The sequence below is a fragment of the Dipodomys spectabilis genome, unplaced genomic scaffold, assembly GCF_019054845.1.
Source record: "Dipodomys spectabilis isolate Male_0828 unplaced genomic scaffold, ASM1905484v1 ptg000095l, whole genome shotgun sequence".
Lineage (NCBI taxonomy): Eukaryota > Metazoa > Chordata > Mammalia > Rodentia > Heteromyidae > Dipodomys > Dipodomys spectabilis.
This window is the reverse complement of record NW_024870772.1, coordinates 24534565-24550869: the sequence shown is the minus strand read 5'-3', so window position 1 is coordinate 24550869 and position 16305 is coordinate 24534565. Positions and strand designations below refer to the sequence as shown.

The 16305-nt window shown below is 43.5% G+C and overlaps 1 protein-coding gene across 1 annotated transcript in view; it reads right to left on the bottom strand.

Moving 5' to 3' along the window:
- Positions 1-15306, bottom strand: part of Cryl1 (crystallin lambda 1) — a 143759-nt gene extending 128453 nt beyond the window's left edge. The window contains exons 1-2 of the mRNA XM_042685437.1: positions 15189-15306; positions 1302-1409 (exon numbers count right to left, since the gene is read on the bottom strand). Coding sequence (XP_042541371.1) covers positions 1302-1409; positions 15189-15229 — 149 coding nt within the window. The 5' untranslated portion in view covers positions 15230-15306. The remainder of the gene's footprint in view (positions 1-1301; positions 1410-15188) is intronic.
- Between the last annotated feature and the right edge of the window lie 999 nt (positions 15307-16305).

Here is a 16305-nt window from a genome sequence, read left to right as displayed (position 1 = left end):
TGTGTGCACATGCATGTACTGTTACTGAGGCATGAACTCAGGGCCTGAAAGCTGTTTCATTAGCTTTTTCGCTCAAATCTGGCACTTTACCACTTGAACCACCATTTCACTTCCATTCTTTTTTTTTGCTGGTTAATTAGAGATAAGAGTCTCACAGACTTTCTTTCCCCAGCTGCCTTCTAACTGCAGTCCTCAGATCTCAGCTTCCTGAGTAGCTAGGCTTACAGCTGTGAATCCATGACACTAGGCACAATTCCTCATATCTTAGATCATTAGTACAATTGTCACAGGGACTGACACCTGTAATAGTACTCCAGTTCTATCTCATGTAAGTACTACCACTCTAACTTGGGTCCTGCCAACATTAGATCAATAGGTGAAGACAAAGACTTGGAGGTCTGTTCCTAAAAAGCAATTCCCCTAGCCAGGGAGATGGTGGCTCATATCTGCAAACCTGTAATTCTAGCAACTTAGTAGGTTAAGACCTGAGGATCCCAGTTGAGGCCAGACTGGACAGAAAAATCCATGGGACCATTATCTCCAGTTAACCAGCAATAAAGCTAATAGTGAAGGTGTGGCTCAAGTGGTAGAATATCAGCCTTGTGCAAAAGCCTAAGGCCCTGAATTCAAACCCCAGTAGTAGCACACACAAAAAAGTTAATGAATAGAAAATAAGTAGAATACATAGAACAATTCCTGGAAATCCAGAAGAAAAAAAGTAAATATATCAAATAGAAAGGGATGAAAGCCTGGACAAAGTAGTTAAACTGAACGAGTAGTTAAAACTAGCATGAAGCCAGTACTGATGGTTGACTGAGAATGGAAGTTTCAGGTTTGAACTCAGAAGAATAAAATCCATTAATCCATTAAACAGCAAAAGAAGCTGGAAGTGGAGGTATAGTTCAAGTTATAGCATACCAGCCCTAAGCAAAAAAGCCAAGCAAGAACACAAGGCCCTGAGTTCAAGACCCAGTATAGGCACAAAAATAAAAAGCAATGCCCACCTCATGCAGTTCTAGTTCCACTTGCTGATGCAGGCTCCAGCCTTCCATGAGCCCTTATGCGAAGCCTAGCATCTTGTTGGGAACTGAAGCCTAACATTCCCATTCAGATAGTCTACTCCCTGCTGTATTTTCTCAATTCAAAGGGGCCATTCCCTACAGTCCAAATTCATGGCCTTTATCATCCCAGAGGTACTGCACAAGCTATCTAGTAAAAATGGCCAATCTTTATAGTTCTTGAGGATCGGATACAATAAAATAAAATAAAATAAAAACAAAAGAGGGCATCAGCCAGCCTACCTGATGTTTTCCAAGGCATTCGTTATCTGCTGTTGTTCAATATCATAGAGTTTCACCTTGAAGCCTCCACTGGCAAACAACATAGCCCAGTTTCGCCCAATGAGTCCGCTAAGGGAGAGAAAATGAAGACAAGATTCAAGTTAATTCAATAATCAATCTGCTTTTTATTCTTATCTAAAGCAGGGCAGCAGTGGGTCATACCTCTAATCTGAGCTGTTCAAGAGACTAAGATCTGAGGATCACGGTTTGAAGCCAGTTGGGCAGAAAGTCCATGAGACTCTTATCTCTCCAATTAAACACCAAACAGTTGGAGGTAGACCTGTGGCTCAAGTGGCAGTATGCCAGTCTTGAGTGAAAAAGCCAAGCAAGAATGTAGGGCCTTGGCTCCAGCAGACCCCCTCAGCCCCTCCTCCCCCTCCAGCTCTCCATCCTCCCTTCTTCCTTTCTGCAGCTCCTCCTATAGCTCCTCGCAAGGGCAGTCACCATCTCAGCCCCTTCTCCCACTTCACTGCCTCCCATCTTCTCAGTGGTTACTCCTCCATTGAGCTCTCCAGACCAAATCCCTCCCCTCTCTCCCCCAAGGTTAACTCCCGAGTGGCACTGTGCCTCATTCTAGGCCTCGACCATCCCTCCCCTTTCCAAGCCCTCTTATACTCACTCTGCTCCAATCCCCCCGCCACACACACACACATACTACACTACCTACTAATTCCTTCTCTGCTAAAAATCTCCCAACCATCTCCTCTAACTTTTCTTGTCTGGTATCAGGTCCATCTCTCTCTCAATCTCTCTCTCCATTTCTCTCTCTCTCTTTCTCTCTCTCTCTGATGATCTCTAGAGTGGAAATCATTTCCCACTAAATTGCCTCTATTCCCACTGACAGCCTTCCACTTGTGTCTTGAGAGATACAGACAAAGTCCCAGGGACCCCCTTCTAGTTCCCTCTCAAGGACCAGCCATCCTGAATCAGTGGCCCATCTTGTACATTCTTCTTCTGTTGGCAGTTTGTATTTTCTAATCCAAAACTGTTGGTCTTCTACAAACTCCTTCTACTAACCTCTGTCCCTGCCTGCCTCTCTGTGTGGACATAAACCTTACATTTCCTAACCCCCTTCTCTGGCCAACACCTTCTTTCCTTCTACACCTTAAATAAGCAGGCCTCTGCCCTGTCTGTCATTAATCCATCACTGACAGTAGCTGGCTAACACATTGGACCAGCTTCTCTCTTCTACTGCTTTTCCTTTTACTGCTCTCTCCTTTTCCCTCCCAAAAATGTCTCTGAGACTCAGACCATAATTCAGTTACTTTCTCTTTCCTAAGTCCACTCACTTTGGTGTCTAAATTGTTCATTTTTCCCTTAAGCTAAACTCCTCTAGGAGGCTTCAAATAAAAATCCCTCCCTCTTCCCTATCAAATACCTCTATCCAATCAGCTCCTCTCCTTAAAAAACCTGCTCAGTCACCCCCTCCCCCAATTCTCTTTACAGGCCTTGGAGACTGACACCTGAAAAAAGAAGACACATGGTTAGTTTTCTACAAACCCCCTCCCACTCTACCATCAACCTTACTCTTCTTCACTCTTCTAGGTGTTAAGTGATCAATTCATATTCTGATATGCCTTGCTAACAAAATTACTGCCTCTCCTCACAGGCCCTGTAAACTGAGATCTAACCATCTAATATATTTTGTTAACAAAGATGTCTAAACTTATTCTATTATCAAATTTATAATTCTAAATAACTTTTTACAGCTATCCTGGTACCTCTTGCTTTAAAAAAAAAATCTGTACCCCATGATCTAATGCTACATTAATTAACTCTCTAAATGCCTAAAATCACTAGTTTCTAAATAGGCCTAAAACAGCTCAGGCATCAAGAAAACGCCATTCTACGTGTCTCCATGTTCATGCCATGCCATATGTCTCCACATTTATATATAAAGAGCCACATTTCCCTACCTAATGGCTGGTTTTAACCTGTAAAAATTAACTATGAACCTGCCAATCTGCTTCATAACTCCCAACGCTGCCTAAGCCATCTAGCTGTTACCACCCCACAAGGAGCTCTTCCAGCCTCAACAACAAGAGGCCTACTGCTGGATAAAAACTGTACATTGCCTTCACTTTTTCCTTGCTTGGGATACCAGGGCTGGTGGTAGGAGCCTATAAGGGTGTTATACATTTGGCATATATAGTGACAAAAAACATTAACTACACCTCCTCTGCCATTACACTGCTATCCTTAATCACACTACCTTGATTACTCTTACTTCACCATCAACAGTGTGAGGGGGGTCAAAACATGTGCTGCTTCGATTTAATGGATAACAGCTATGCCATTAAGAAATGAATCAGGCATCTTAAAAAACTTTTAAAAAGGATCCAACAAGGGGAAATGGGACCTATTCAGGTGGCTTATACCCAGGCTCTTGCCCATCTTGGGTCCCTTAACTGCAATGTTTTGCCTTATACTGATTGTGCCTTGTGTATTAAGGTACATGCAGAACATCTTCATGGGGAAAATGAGATTTATCACCAACCAGTCTGTCAATCAGATGCTCCTAGGAGGGTACCCAGTTGAGTATTCCCCACTGACCACTTCACCTCCTTCTCAGTAGGAGGCAGCTCCAAAGAAAAAAGACCTTTACCCATGCTTCCAACCTGGTGCCCTCATTCAATTATTAAACCAAAGAGTTGGGAATGTTAGCCCAATGAGCTCCCTTCCCATAGCTTGGCATGCTCCTTCCCCCTTCCAGAGCTTGGCATGTTCCCTTTCTAGGCAATACTAGGCCCATTTAGTAAAGGCAATGAATAATCAGCCTCCAACCCCCCTTTTACCTTGAGATGGCACTCTTCTGGGGCAGCTACCAACATATAAGGTGGCAAGAGCCCCTTAGAGTGACCTTCAGGTCCAGGCAGCTGCAGAGTCCCTTATCTACTACTTGGGCAGCAGCCATGAATCCTAGTCTGCCATGATAAAGCCCCTGGTCCCCATGTCCCACATCAGGGTCTCCGCCCCCTTGTCCCTAGCCCCTCCTAGGCTCAGTAGGTTATAGAGGTCACCACAGACAATAGCTGCAGCTTCTTCTCACTCCTTGCTTGTGAGAAGGGGTCTTACCAGTCCCCTTTGCTGGCAATAAATCTTTCTTTGTTCTCTGTACCTGGATGTCTGTGTGGTTTTCTGGCAAAAGTCTACTAATATAGCACACATACTTATGGATTTTAATTAAATTCTGTAGAAGTGCACTGATGGATACAATATATTCCAGCCATATAAATTACTATCAAATAAACATTAAAATTCTGTTATTCAGAGTATTGGATACAGTTCAAGTACTCAATCTTCAGTGGTTCTAATACTGGATAGCAATGGTGTATGGTCATTCCCCTATATCCACACATCAAAGATACATGGGGAAGACATGCACAGACTGTGCTAGTCATTGTTATTTTGTAAATAACTATTTACTTGGCATTTACACTACACTAGAATTATACGTTATTGACAGATGATTTAAAGTATACAACAGGATATGTATAGGTGCTATGTAAACACTACATTTTTCTATTTTGATGCTACTAGGATTTGAACTCAGGGCTTAGCACTTCCCAGTCAGGCACTCTACCACTTGAGCCATACCCTAGACCTTTTTGTTGCCATTGTTTCTTCAATAGAGTTTGATTTTTTGCCCTGGCCAGCCTGAATCACAATCCTATTTCTGCTTTCCATATAGGTAGGATGACCTACCTATTTATTTGTTGACATGGGATCTCAGGAACCTTTTGCCCAGGCTGACTTCCAACCTTGATCCTGCTGATCTCAACCTCTAGAGTAGCAAGGATTACAGGCAAGAGCTACCACACTAACAAATTTTTATATAAGGGTCTTGAGCATCAGATTTTTATATCCTGGAAGGTCCTGAAACCAATCTTCTAAGGATACATTTGGACAACTTGGTAAAAAACATTCCTACCGGGCTGTGGTAGAGTGTTTGCCTTGCATACATGAGGCCCTGGGTTCGATTCCTCAGCACCCCATAAGCAAAAAGAAAAAAGCCAGAAGTGACACTGTAGCTCAAAATGCTAGAGCGCTAGCCTTGAGCTGAAGAGCTGAGGAATAGTGCCCAGGCCCAGAGTTCAGGCCCCACGACCAACAAAAAAAATTCCTACTGTCTCAGAAAGTTCTATTGGACTTAACTCTGCACATTGGTACATAAATCACTCAAAAAGTACCTGTCTATAAGGCCCTGTCATACCAAAACCCATCTCATCCCTTAAAAAAAAAAAATCACCATGTCACCAGACAAAGGAGGTTTAGTGAGGCTCCCCTTTAAATATAGGAATTCTTCACTTAGGGTCCTTGACTTCAAACGCAGAATAAGAATTTCTGGACAAGTCACAATGGGAGGAAAACTTGGCAGAGCTTTATTAAGTAAACAAACAAGAAAACAGACAAAAAAGCAGACAAACAGAAGGGCAGGGGCACTCTCTAGCAGAGTATGGGTGCTCTCATAGGGACACAAAAACACAGATACAAATACACAGAAGGACACACCCAAAGAGATACACAGCTCCTTGGGCTGTTGGGTATTTATAGGGTAAAGACAGGGGGGTCTGGTAAGTTATGCAAAGCTAGATGCTTTGTCTTTGCTTTAACTACACCTAGTGTTTTCTTTCTCTGAGTTTCCAGGTAAGAATGCATCCTGCCAAAAAATAGAACCTTATCCTAGAAACAAGTAGATCCCCTGCTATTTCCATTTTGGGACATCCTGCAGGCAGCTGTGAATTTTTGGGTGAGAAATGCATCCCTCAGGAAAGAATGCATTCAGGTGCCTCTCTTTGAAGCAGAGATACAATTTAAGTTTCTAAATACCATATTTCTGAGTTGCCTTCACCGGGCCTTAGTTTCCTTGAGTTATCCTGCTTCATTCCCCCCCAAATGACTTTTGTTTCCCTTAATCTTAAGGGAAGTACATCTCCTGTATTTGCTGTTAGCTGACTACCTCATTTTTCCTAGTCTATCCGGCTTCAACAGGAAACTGTTCTCTGGCCTCCTTAGCATTTTTTTCATTACAAGACTCCAACTACATACACTATGAGCAAGAAGCAGTTGCTGAAGAAAAGGGATCTGAAGGAAGTAATTAACTCATTGCCTAACTCATTCCATTTTGTCCACTTGGATTCTATTTTTGTCTCTAATATTTCCTCTTCCCCTCCCTGCTTCACTCCCTTTCCCCCTCCTTCCCTCTCCCCTCTCCCCAGCCTTTCCCTCTCTAACTCTACCAGTCTCTCCCTCCCCCTCCCACCAGAAACACAGGCATAATAATAGCTTTTGAACAAGATTCAAATCTACCCCCAGGCAGCAAGGACTTACTTTCCCTTCTTGACCTCAATGACCTATGGGAGGATAATGATCAACCAGAACACACTTGGGGAAATACTGTTGAATTAGGTCCAACTCTTGCTCAGCTGCAAATCTTTCAGTTTAAACCTAAAGCTCAGGTCAATACCCAGGAGGATGACTTGGGAGTTCCTCAGAACAAATCTTGTTCTCTAAGCAAAAGGAAAGAAATGTAAATATCATCTGATGTGGAAGAAATAGTTGTATTGTCAAAGCTTATAGAATTCACAAACTTTATAGACCATGATAATGCCAATTTGCCTTGTGAAGGTTAAAAAGTGTTTGAGACTTTAACTAGGTATCACTATTCCACAATACTGTAAAATATGTGAAATATGTAATCACCTAATCTCAATAAAAAAATTAAATCTCCTTTTTCTGTCCTTCACCACTACCCATTTATTTAATGGATTCCTTGGGACAGGTGGGCAAGTATAGTCTGTTTGTATAAGCATTATGCCTACTTATGGTTCTCAGCTCCACCCTGAGCCCCTCCCTGCCCTAGAGTTCCTGCCATACAGCTGGCCCCTCCTTCTCTCAGCCCAGACCCACCTGAACTCACTTTCTACCTACACCCCCCCCCCCCCCCCCCCCCCCCGCCCCTTGCTGCTATCTATAGCGGAGGCTGCCATGTGCTCTCTCCGGGGAAATATGGTTCCTCTAATAAATCTTGTACTAATCTTTCTCCTGTGCCTGCCCTTTCATAAAACACCAGCAATAACTCCTGGAATTATTTTCATTGTAAGGTTACAGTAGTATATTTAGTATATTCTTTCTACAATAACTCATCAGTATTTGTTTATATCTCTGGACTTTCCTACTTGTGTAATCCATAAACTTTATTTTTTCTGTCGGTAGTAGGTCTTGAACTCTGGGCATGGGCTCTGTCCCTAAGCTCTTCAACTCAAGATGAGTGCTCTACCACTTGAGTCACAGGGCCACTTCTGGTTTTCTGGTGGTTAATTGGAGGTAAGAGTCTCAAGGACTTTTCTGCCTAGGCTGGCTTTGAAGCACTATCCTCAGATCTCAGCCTTCCTTATAGCTAGGATTACAGGCATGAGCCACTGGTGTCCGGCCATAAACATTTTTTTAAAGAAACTTTTCCTTTCTTCTACTCTTTGGTTTAAAAAAGTACTTGGCTCATTCAAAATACTGTTCATTTAAACCAATAAAGGCCTCTACCCACATATTGATCAGGTCTGAGCCTACAGCAAGCAAGGCAGCATACCCAAGTAAGTACTGGTGCTTCTCACATCCTAGGTCTGCTACCCTGTGAAAGGGAAAGGTAAGGAAGAGAGGCAGATTCAGATTCAGGAAAGAAGTTGGCCTGTGGTACAAAGGTAGAAGGGTAGGGCTTTCCTTTGAACTGTAAAACCTAAAGGTCAAAGACATCACCACAGAAGGAATTAGTCTCATAAAGCAAATCTCCAGCTTGATCTACATTTTGAATACAGGAGTGTTGGAAAGAGATTTTTGGTAGTGGTGGTATTCCTTTGGGGCAGTACTGGGAATCAAACCAAGGGCTTCATGCAAGCCAGACAAGTACTCTGTACTGAGGTACCCCTCCTTACCACACACATACGCACACACACAGACATTTTATTAAAAAAATTATGATCTCATTATGTAGCTCAGGCTAGCCTAGAGCTCCCAATCCCCCTAATTTGATTCTAAGTGCTCAGTCTTCATTTATTTTTACTCTTTTAAAGCTAACAGAAGATCCAATTATTACATGTCTTGTATTTGTGGCTCACATTTTTCTAATAGGTAGGGTTAAACAATTATCTAGTGTTAAGTATCAGGACTGGAACTCAGAACTTAGATCCTTAGATCTAAGATTTGAGGTTCAAAGCAAACCCTAACAGATAAAACTGTAATTCTTATCTCCAATTAGCCAATATTAGCCCCGAAGCCTCCTGCCTCAAGGCTTAACATGCCCTTTCCCAAGGCAACACTAGGCCCATGTAGTAAAGGCAGCAAATGAACAGCCCTTACCACCCTTTCCTGAGCGAGCATCCTGTTGGAATAGCTATGACCATTTAAGGCAGTGAGATCCCCCAAATCCCAGAGGTTATAAAAGGTCACTGAGACAATAGCCCGCACTTCTCACATCCTCTCACCTGGAGAGATGGGGTCTTTCTCGCAGGTCCCCTTACTGGCAATAAACCTTTCCTTTCTTCTTCCTACCTGGATGTCCGAGTGGTTTCTGGCTGAGTCTAATTTACTCTTGGTTTTCTAGATGAGTCTAATTTACTCTAACAGCCTACAAAAGCTGGAAGCAGAAACATGGCTTTAGCGGTAGTAAACTAGCCCTGAGTGCTCAGCCCAGCAACAGCTTAGAGGCCCTGAGATCAAGCCTTTATTACCAACATACACACACACACACACACACACACACACACACACACACACACACACACACACACACACACACACACACACACTAGTTCCCAATAAATTAACTCATCTTAGTCACTCTGTTTATGGTTTAAAATGTCAACATAAGACAAAGTTTCCAAAAGTAATACTTACACTAGTAAATACAGAAAAGCTGGACCCTGGTAGATCATACCTGTAATCCTACCTACTCAGGATGCTGAGACCTGAGGATTTCAGTTCAAAGCTGGTCCAAGCAGAAAAGTCCATGAGACTCTTATCTCCAATTAACCAGCAAAAGAAACTGGAAGTGGAGGCATGGTTGAAGTGATAGAATGCCACCATGAAAAAGCCAAGCAAGAGCATGAAATCCTGAGTTCAAGCTCCTGGACAAAAAAAAAAAAAAAAGTAAAGTATGGCATATCAGAGGAGAATTCCAATGGTATAACTCCTTTGAACAATGAACTTATAGTCTAACAAAATAAATACCAGGAAGCTGGAACTTGAGGTGTGTTGGAGATGGGGGTGAGGTCAAGGGAGGAATGAAGGGAGAATTCAGTCAATATTCAATGTGTATATGTGAAAATGGAACTAGAAAAACTGAGGGGTTGGGAGAGATGGGGGAAATTAGAAAAGGAGTGACACTGATCAGATACACTGTACTTATAACTTGATATATGGAATTATAAAATCTTGATTCAACTATTTTTCTTAAAACTTCATAAACTGACATGTTGAATTGAAACCCCTTTATAAAACTACTTAAAGATAATTCAATAAGTAAAATAGAAAAATTTTGCAAGTCCAGAAGAAAAAATAATAAACATATCAGTTAGAAGGGGGATGGAAGCCTAAACAGAGCATATGGACAAGTAATTAAAACTAGCTTGAAAATGTACTTCCTCCATCTAACAAAAAGTAAAAAGCAAATCAAAAACAGAAGAGCCTGACCCTTACCTGATGCACTTATGGGGGGGACAGGTACTCATACACTAGGGAGGGGGATTGATATGAAGTATCTAGAAGGCATTCTAAGTCTGTGTTATTGTCACAGTTGGCTGGGCCTAGTAGCTCACACTTGGACAAAACTCGGGAGGATCACAGTTCAAGACCAGTCCAGGCAAAAATTAACCAAGAAGCTATCACAACAAAAAACAAGATCTAATGGCATATATCTGGGATCCCAACTATGCATGAGGCCCTAACAGGACTGCTGTCCAGAGGTGGGCCAGGCCAAAAAACCATAAAGACTATATCTGAAAAATAAGCCCAAAGGGGCTAGAAGCATAGGTCAAGTGGTACAGTACTTTCCAAGAATGTGGGGCCCCAATTTCAAATTCCTAGTACTGCCCCTCAAAAAAAAATTGTCACTAGTGGTGGGCATGGTGGTACAAGTAATATTGAAATAAGGTGGCTGAGCCTAAATAATTTCTTGCAGACATCCTGGTGCCTAGGCAGGAGATGGGGGGCTGTCCACCCTGCTCCAAGGCCTAGAGGTAAGACAAACCATCCTTTGAAGTACAGATGCCTGGCTCAATGGGGTGAGCTAGGAGGGCTCTGCTTCAGAGAAATACAGATGTCATAGCCTTAAGAAAGCTTTGATTAACTCCCTAAATGGCTTGAATCACCAGCCTCTGAGTACCTCTAAGCATACCCTATATGGAAGATTAAAGCCTATATTCCTTAGATGAAGAAGTTCTGCTAGTACCTGAGTATGTCCATTAAGGTCTGGCATCTGGTCTTCATGGTAGTGGGAGGGTGATAGTCATTCCTGGATCCCTGGGACAGGGGCGGGTACTTGGCTGATAGGTTGCTGAACCTGTCAGTCCAAGTGCCTGGGACTGGGAGTGTCCTGTGACCCTGCCACCCTGCCCAGACCCTATTTAGGCATGGATGGCATGGGGACATCATGCCACATGTGTCTCCATGATCCCATCATGTGTCTTGTCTCTTGGCTCATCTCCAGTCATCATGGTGTCCCAATTCAGCTCTCCATCAGAGAGCTTGTTTGGTTTGTTGGTATTGTTTTTGTTCTTTCCTCTCTGGCCTGTTTCTTAACCATGTTACATGCATTTGGGGGCTGCAGGCCTTTGTAATAACTGGCGATATGCAGCCTGCTGTGTAATAAAGACTCCAAAACTCCATCTTCCAAAATGTGGCTTCTGGATAATTCACCTTACAACAATCTCAGAACTCATGAAATGGAAGTAAGGAAGACTAACCTAGGCTACATAATGAGATTTGTCTCAAAAAGGGGGGAGGGGGAAGGGGAAGCAACCATCTGTTGTTGTACACTACCGTTCATAACCTAAGATTAATTTCTTAGGTCAAATATTCCATATCCTCTGACTCAGTCTCCCAAATATTGGGGTTATAGGTGTACACCACCATGCCTGGCTAGTGTACCTATTTTGATTTCTACTTATCATGAGGTCAGGTGTGGAATTTTCTACTTGTGACATGACTGATGTCAACCCTCACAAAGTTTCAGATTTTGGAGAAATTTTTGTTTTGTTTTTTTTGTCAGTTGTGGTACCTGAACTCTGGGCCTGGGCACTACCTCTCAGCTCTTCAGCTCAAGGCTAGATTGAGCCACAGTGCCACTTCCAGCTTTTACTGCTTATGTGGTACTGAGGAATTGAACCCAGGGCCTCATGCATGCAAGGCAAGCACTCTACCACTGAGCCACCTTCCCAGACCCATCAGATTTTGGAGAAATTTTCATATGGGGTTTTTGTATTCAGGATGCTAACAAATTATTTTTAATAATTCTTGAATATAGATATAATCTTTGTTCTACATTTTCAAGGTTTCTGTGTATTTAAAAATTTCTGTAACAAAACTTGGGGGTGGAATTAATAATATGCATTAAAAGCAAAGTCAATTTATTTTTATTTTAGTAGGTTTCATGGCCTGTATTACCTGTTTTCTATTAACAGATGAAAGCTGAATCTTGGAACTCAGTAAAGCTTGGAGATACATGGCATGCTAGCTTATTGGAGGAGGCTCTGGATTTAATCTTTAGTGCAAAAAGGAAGGAAGGAAGGAAGGAAGGAAGGAAGGAAGGAAGAAAGGAAGGAAGGAAGAAAGGAAGGAAGAAAGGAAGGAAGGAAGAAAGGAAGGAAGGAAGGAAGGAAGGAAGGAAGGAAGGAAGGAAGGAAGGAAGGAAGGAAGGAAGGAAGGAAAGAAAGAAGGAAGGAAAGAAGGAAGGAAGGAAGGAAGGGAGGGAGGGAGGGAGGGAAAGAGGGAGAGAGGGAGAGAGGGGAGGGAAGAAGAGAAGGAGGGAAGGAAGGAGGGAAAGGAAAGAAAAAGAAAGTTGCCTCCTGGGAACTGGCAGATATCCCATACAAACATATCATTAATAACTCATGATTGGACATGAACTGGATATATGACCTGAAGTAGCCACTGGCTTACTAACATCCTATAGAATCTGTGGCCTGACTTGCTGAGAATTGCTGCTGAGCCAATCAGATTTCCCCTCCTGAAAACTGGACCTAAAATACAGTAACTATAGTAAGTTAATAACATGTATTGTAATTTAATGTATTGTGCTTAGAGGTGGCATTAGTATGCCAAACAAAGGAGAAAGGAGAGGCCAGGTATCCATAATCATGCCTATAATCCTAGTGACTCAAAAGGCTGAGATCTGAGAATTGAAGTTTGAAGCCAGACTAAGAAGGAAAGTCTATGAGACTCTTATTGCCAATTAACTACCAAAAAGCTAGCCGTGGAGGTATAGCTCAAGGCCAGAAATAAAGGTGTGGCTTCAGGCAGCCATCAGTGAAAAAGCTGAGGGACAGCATCCTGGACTTGAGTTCAAATCCCAATCCTAGCGCACATGCACGAGTGCGCACATGTGTGTACACACACACACACACACACGGAAAAGTGAGCTTCCCAAAAGAAGTGGGCTTATATAGAGGACAAATCTGCACAGAGATCACAGGATACCTCCCCTCTCAGAAGTGAAAAGTTCCTTGCCGTTGTTTCCCTTAGCTTTCTTGTCTCCAACACCAATACTCACTGGACCCAAATACAATTAGCTTCCTGTCCTTAGAGTCTGTGGCTTCTTATTAAGGTTTTTCTGAACCACCAGGTATCTGGTGACCAGCTATAAGTACTTTAACAACTTTACCATTTCTGATCTTCCTCAAAGCTTTGAAATGAATAAATGTTAATTACTACAAAAGGCTAATCCAGTAAATATTTATTCTACTGTATAGCAGCAAGGCTGCCTGGGAGAAAACTTAATAATGTTAGTTCTATTCTAATTTTGTCATTGATGCCAGTTAATGACAAATCCACTCGATACTTTTTAAAGTATCTTTCCACTTTACATCTACTTATTCATCAGGAAAAGGCTAAAACTGCTCCTGCACTGGTCAGCTAAGGAAAATTTGCAATTATGAGCTATTAAATGTTTTCTAGGAAGGACACATTAGTGTTGGAGCTCCCTAATGAGAAAATGGAGGATCTGAATCTCTGCTTGAGTGTGTAAAAATAGGGAAATTCACAGGACAATACTTTTTAAAAAGCACTCTAAAGAAAACACATACCTTGGAGAGGTTCTTCTTTTTAAAAATTTACATAACCATCCCCAAATAAAATTTTAGAATCTTAAAAATAAGGGGTATCAGCTGGGTGCTGGTGGCTCACACCTGTAATCCTAGCTACTCGGGAGGCTGAGATATGAGGATCACAGTTCAAAGCCAGCCAGGGCAGGAAAATCCACGAGACTCTTATCTCCAATTAACCATCAGAAAACTGGAAGTGGTGGTGTGGCTCAAGTGGTTGAGCACTTGCCTTGAGCTGAAGAGTTTATGGACCCAGAGTTCAAGCCCCACAACAGACAAAAAAAAGGAAGTGGTAATCTAGTACACAGAGTCTCTTTATATATATTTTAAAGTTTTCCCAAGTCCATTCACATTACACATCAATTACACACACACACACACACACACACACACACACACACACAGTGACAAGCATCTTGAGGCCTTCCTCAAAGGGAAACTCCCGACCTTAGACTTGGCACCCCTTGATAAAATGATGAGGGGTTCAAGCAAGCCAAAACCTCAAGAGCATAAAGAGACTTCAAGCCACCACTTAATGGTGTTTTTAACTATCAATAGCAAGGATTAACTAGATAGCTAGTCAGGGCTAGATAGCTAACCATTGGAAATTCATACATATAGACCTCCGTTTTGCGGGTGTTCGCGTGGGTGCTCTGCTACAGGTTTGAACTCAAAGTCTCCAACTCCGGCATGGCTTTTCAGCTCACAGCTGGATCTCTACTACTTTAGCCACGCCTCCAGTTCCTATTTTTTGTTAGTTAATTGGAGATAAAAGTCTCAGGTGGTGGTCTACTTGCCTGGCTTCAAATTTCGATCCCCAGATCTTGGGTCTCCTGAGTAACTAGGGAAAAGCAAAACAAAACAAAAAACGACGACATAGGAGCAGAAATGAGTTTGGACGAAACTTGGAAGATTGAATTGACAAGGTCTCCCTTGTCTGGAAATGATATTTCCCACAAATTAGGAATGCCCCTTGTATTTCCTAAACCCTGGTCCCCACTGCCAAGGACCTCCTGACCAAGGCCAGTATTTGCTGACAATCCCTGTCCAAGTGAGTTTCAGAACCCTCCCTGCTGGGCTAGTGGGGTCTTCATTGTAAGGTTCGCCTACCCAGGGCGAACTTTACATGCATCACTTAGCACGACCTTGGGCAAGTCGATTCCTCTCAAAGTTTTCTGCTTCATAAAAAGGGAATGAGAACACAGTTCTAGCAGGATTGTTATCGGAATTCTTTAAGCACTTCTGTATGGATTAACCATAACAAGTCTCATTGCCATAGCAGCCCTTAGAGTCAGTTTTAGGAACCTGGCGGGTAAAGCAGCCTGCCAAGTCACCACGGAAACGCCCAGCCCGCTCGGTGGAGAGTTGCAAAGGGCCACGGAGCCCTGGAGGGTGGGGGACTGCAGAACCGCCCGTGGGAACAGCCCTGCTGCCCACCCCGAGGGCCGAGTGGCCCGGGCCCTCCATACGGGGCCCAGCGTCTCTGGAGCCTCCCCGGGCTCCAGTGACAGCAATGCGGCTCTGGCGAGAACTTTACCTGCCAACGATCACCACCCCGCCGGCCTCTGAGGACGCCATGGCCAGGAGCCCGGCTGAGCGGAGAAATGCACCTGGAGCGCTAAGCGCAAGCCTGGAGTACACAGAGCTGTCGCTGGCGGCGCCAGGCGTGAGGCTGAGTCCTGGCGCCTAGGGTGGGGCCTGCCGCGGCTCGCGCCCATTGGCTGCGACGCGCTGGTGGGCGGGATCTGGGGGGGCAGGACGCTGGGGCCCTGGCACCCCGCTAGCAGATCCCTCTTGCGGGCGGAGCCGCCGGCGGGGCGGGACTGTGGCTGTGGGCTTGTTAGGACGGAAGGCCTGGCGCTTCTAACTCCAGTCAATTTTGCTTATTTTTAAGTTTCTGTGAGCTTTAAGTGAAGGTCCATTGGAAGAGACACGGCCAGGCTGGCCCAAAGCTCTGCCACTAAAACGACCTACAGAACGCTCCCCATTTCTCGTTTGAAGATAGTCTTCAATACGCCCCAATTTAGGACATTAAGTGCATTTGTTGCTGGGTTTCCTTTCTAGAAAAACACCTGCTGCCTTGCTTCACAGATGAGAACTAAGGCCTGCGTACTTTGGAAAAGCAGGAAGGAGAAAGTCCAGATGTATTCACCTAAGAAGAAGGGAAAGGCATTTGGATTCTTCTAGTGTGCTGCAGAGACTGAGCTGCACATGCTCTTTCCAGAGGTGGACTTGGTCCCTGTGTAAGATAAAGGAAGTGACAAAGGCATTAGTAAGTAGGGCTTGCCTGTAATCGCAACCTTCCTTCCCCTCAAGTGGAAGAGGCAGGAGGATTGCCAGTTCCAGGCCAGCCTTGTTACTTAGAGAAACCTTCTGAAAAACAAAACAAGAAAGAAAGTAAGAATGAAAGAAGGGAGGGAGGGAGGGAGGGAGGGAACAAAACAAACAAGATTGTTAGAGTATATTAGACTTTGTCAGAAAACCACCCAGACAATTAGGTTCAAAGAACAAAGAAAAGGTTTATTGCCAATAAAGGGACCAGCAAGACCCCTTCTCACAAGAGTTGAGTGAGAAGTGTTGCTATTGTCTGAGGTGACCTATATAGCCTAGGACTTCTAGGAGGGGCTAGAAGGGGCTAGGAGGCAGAGGTCCTG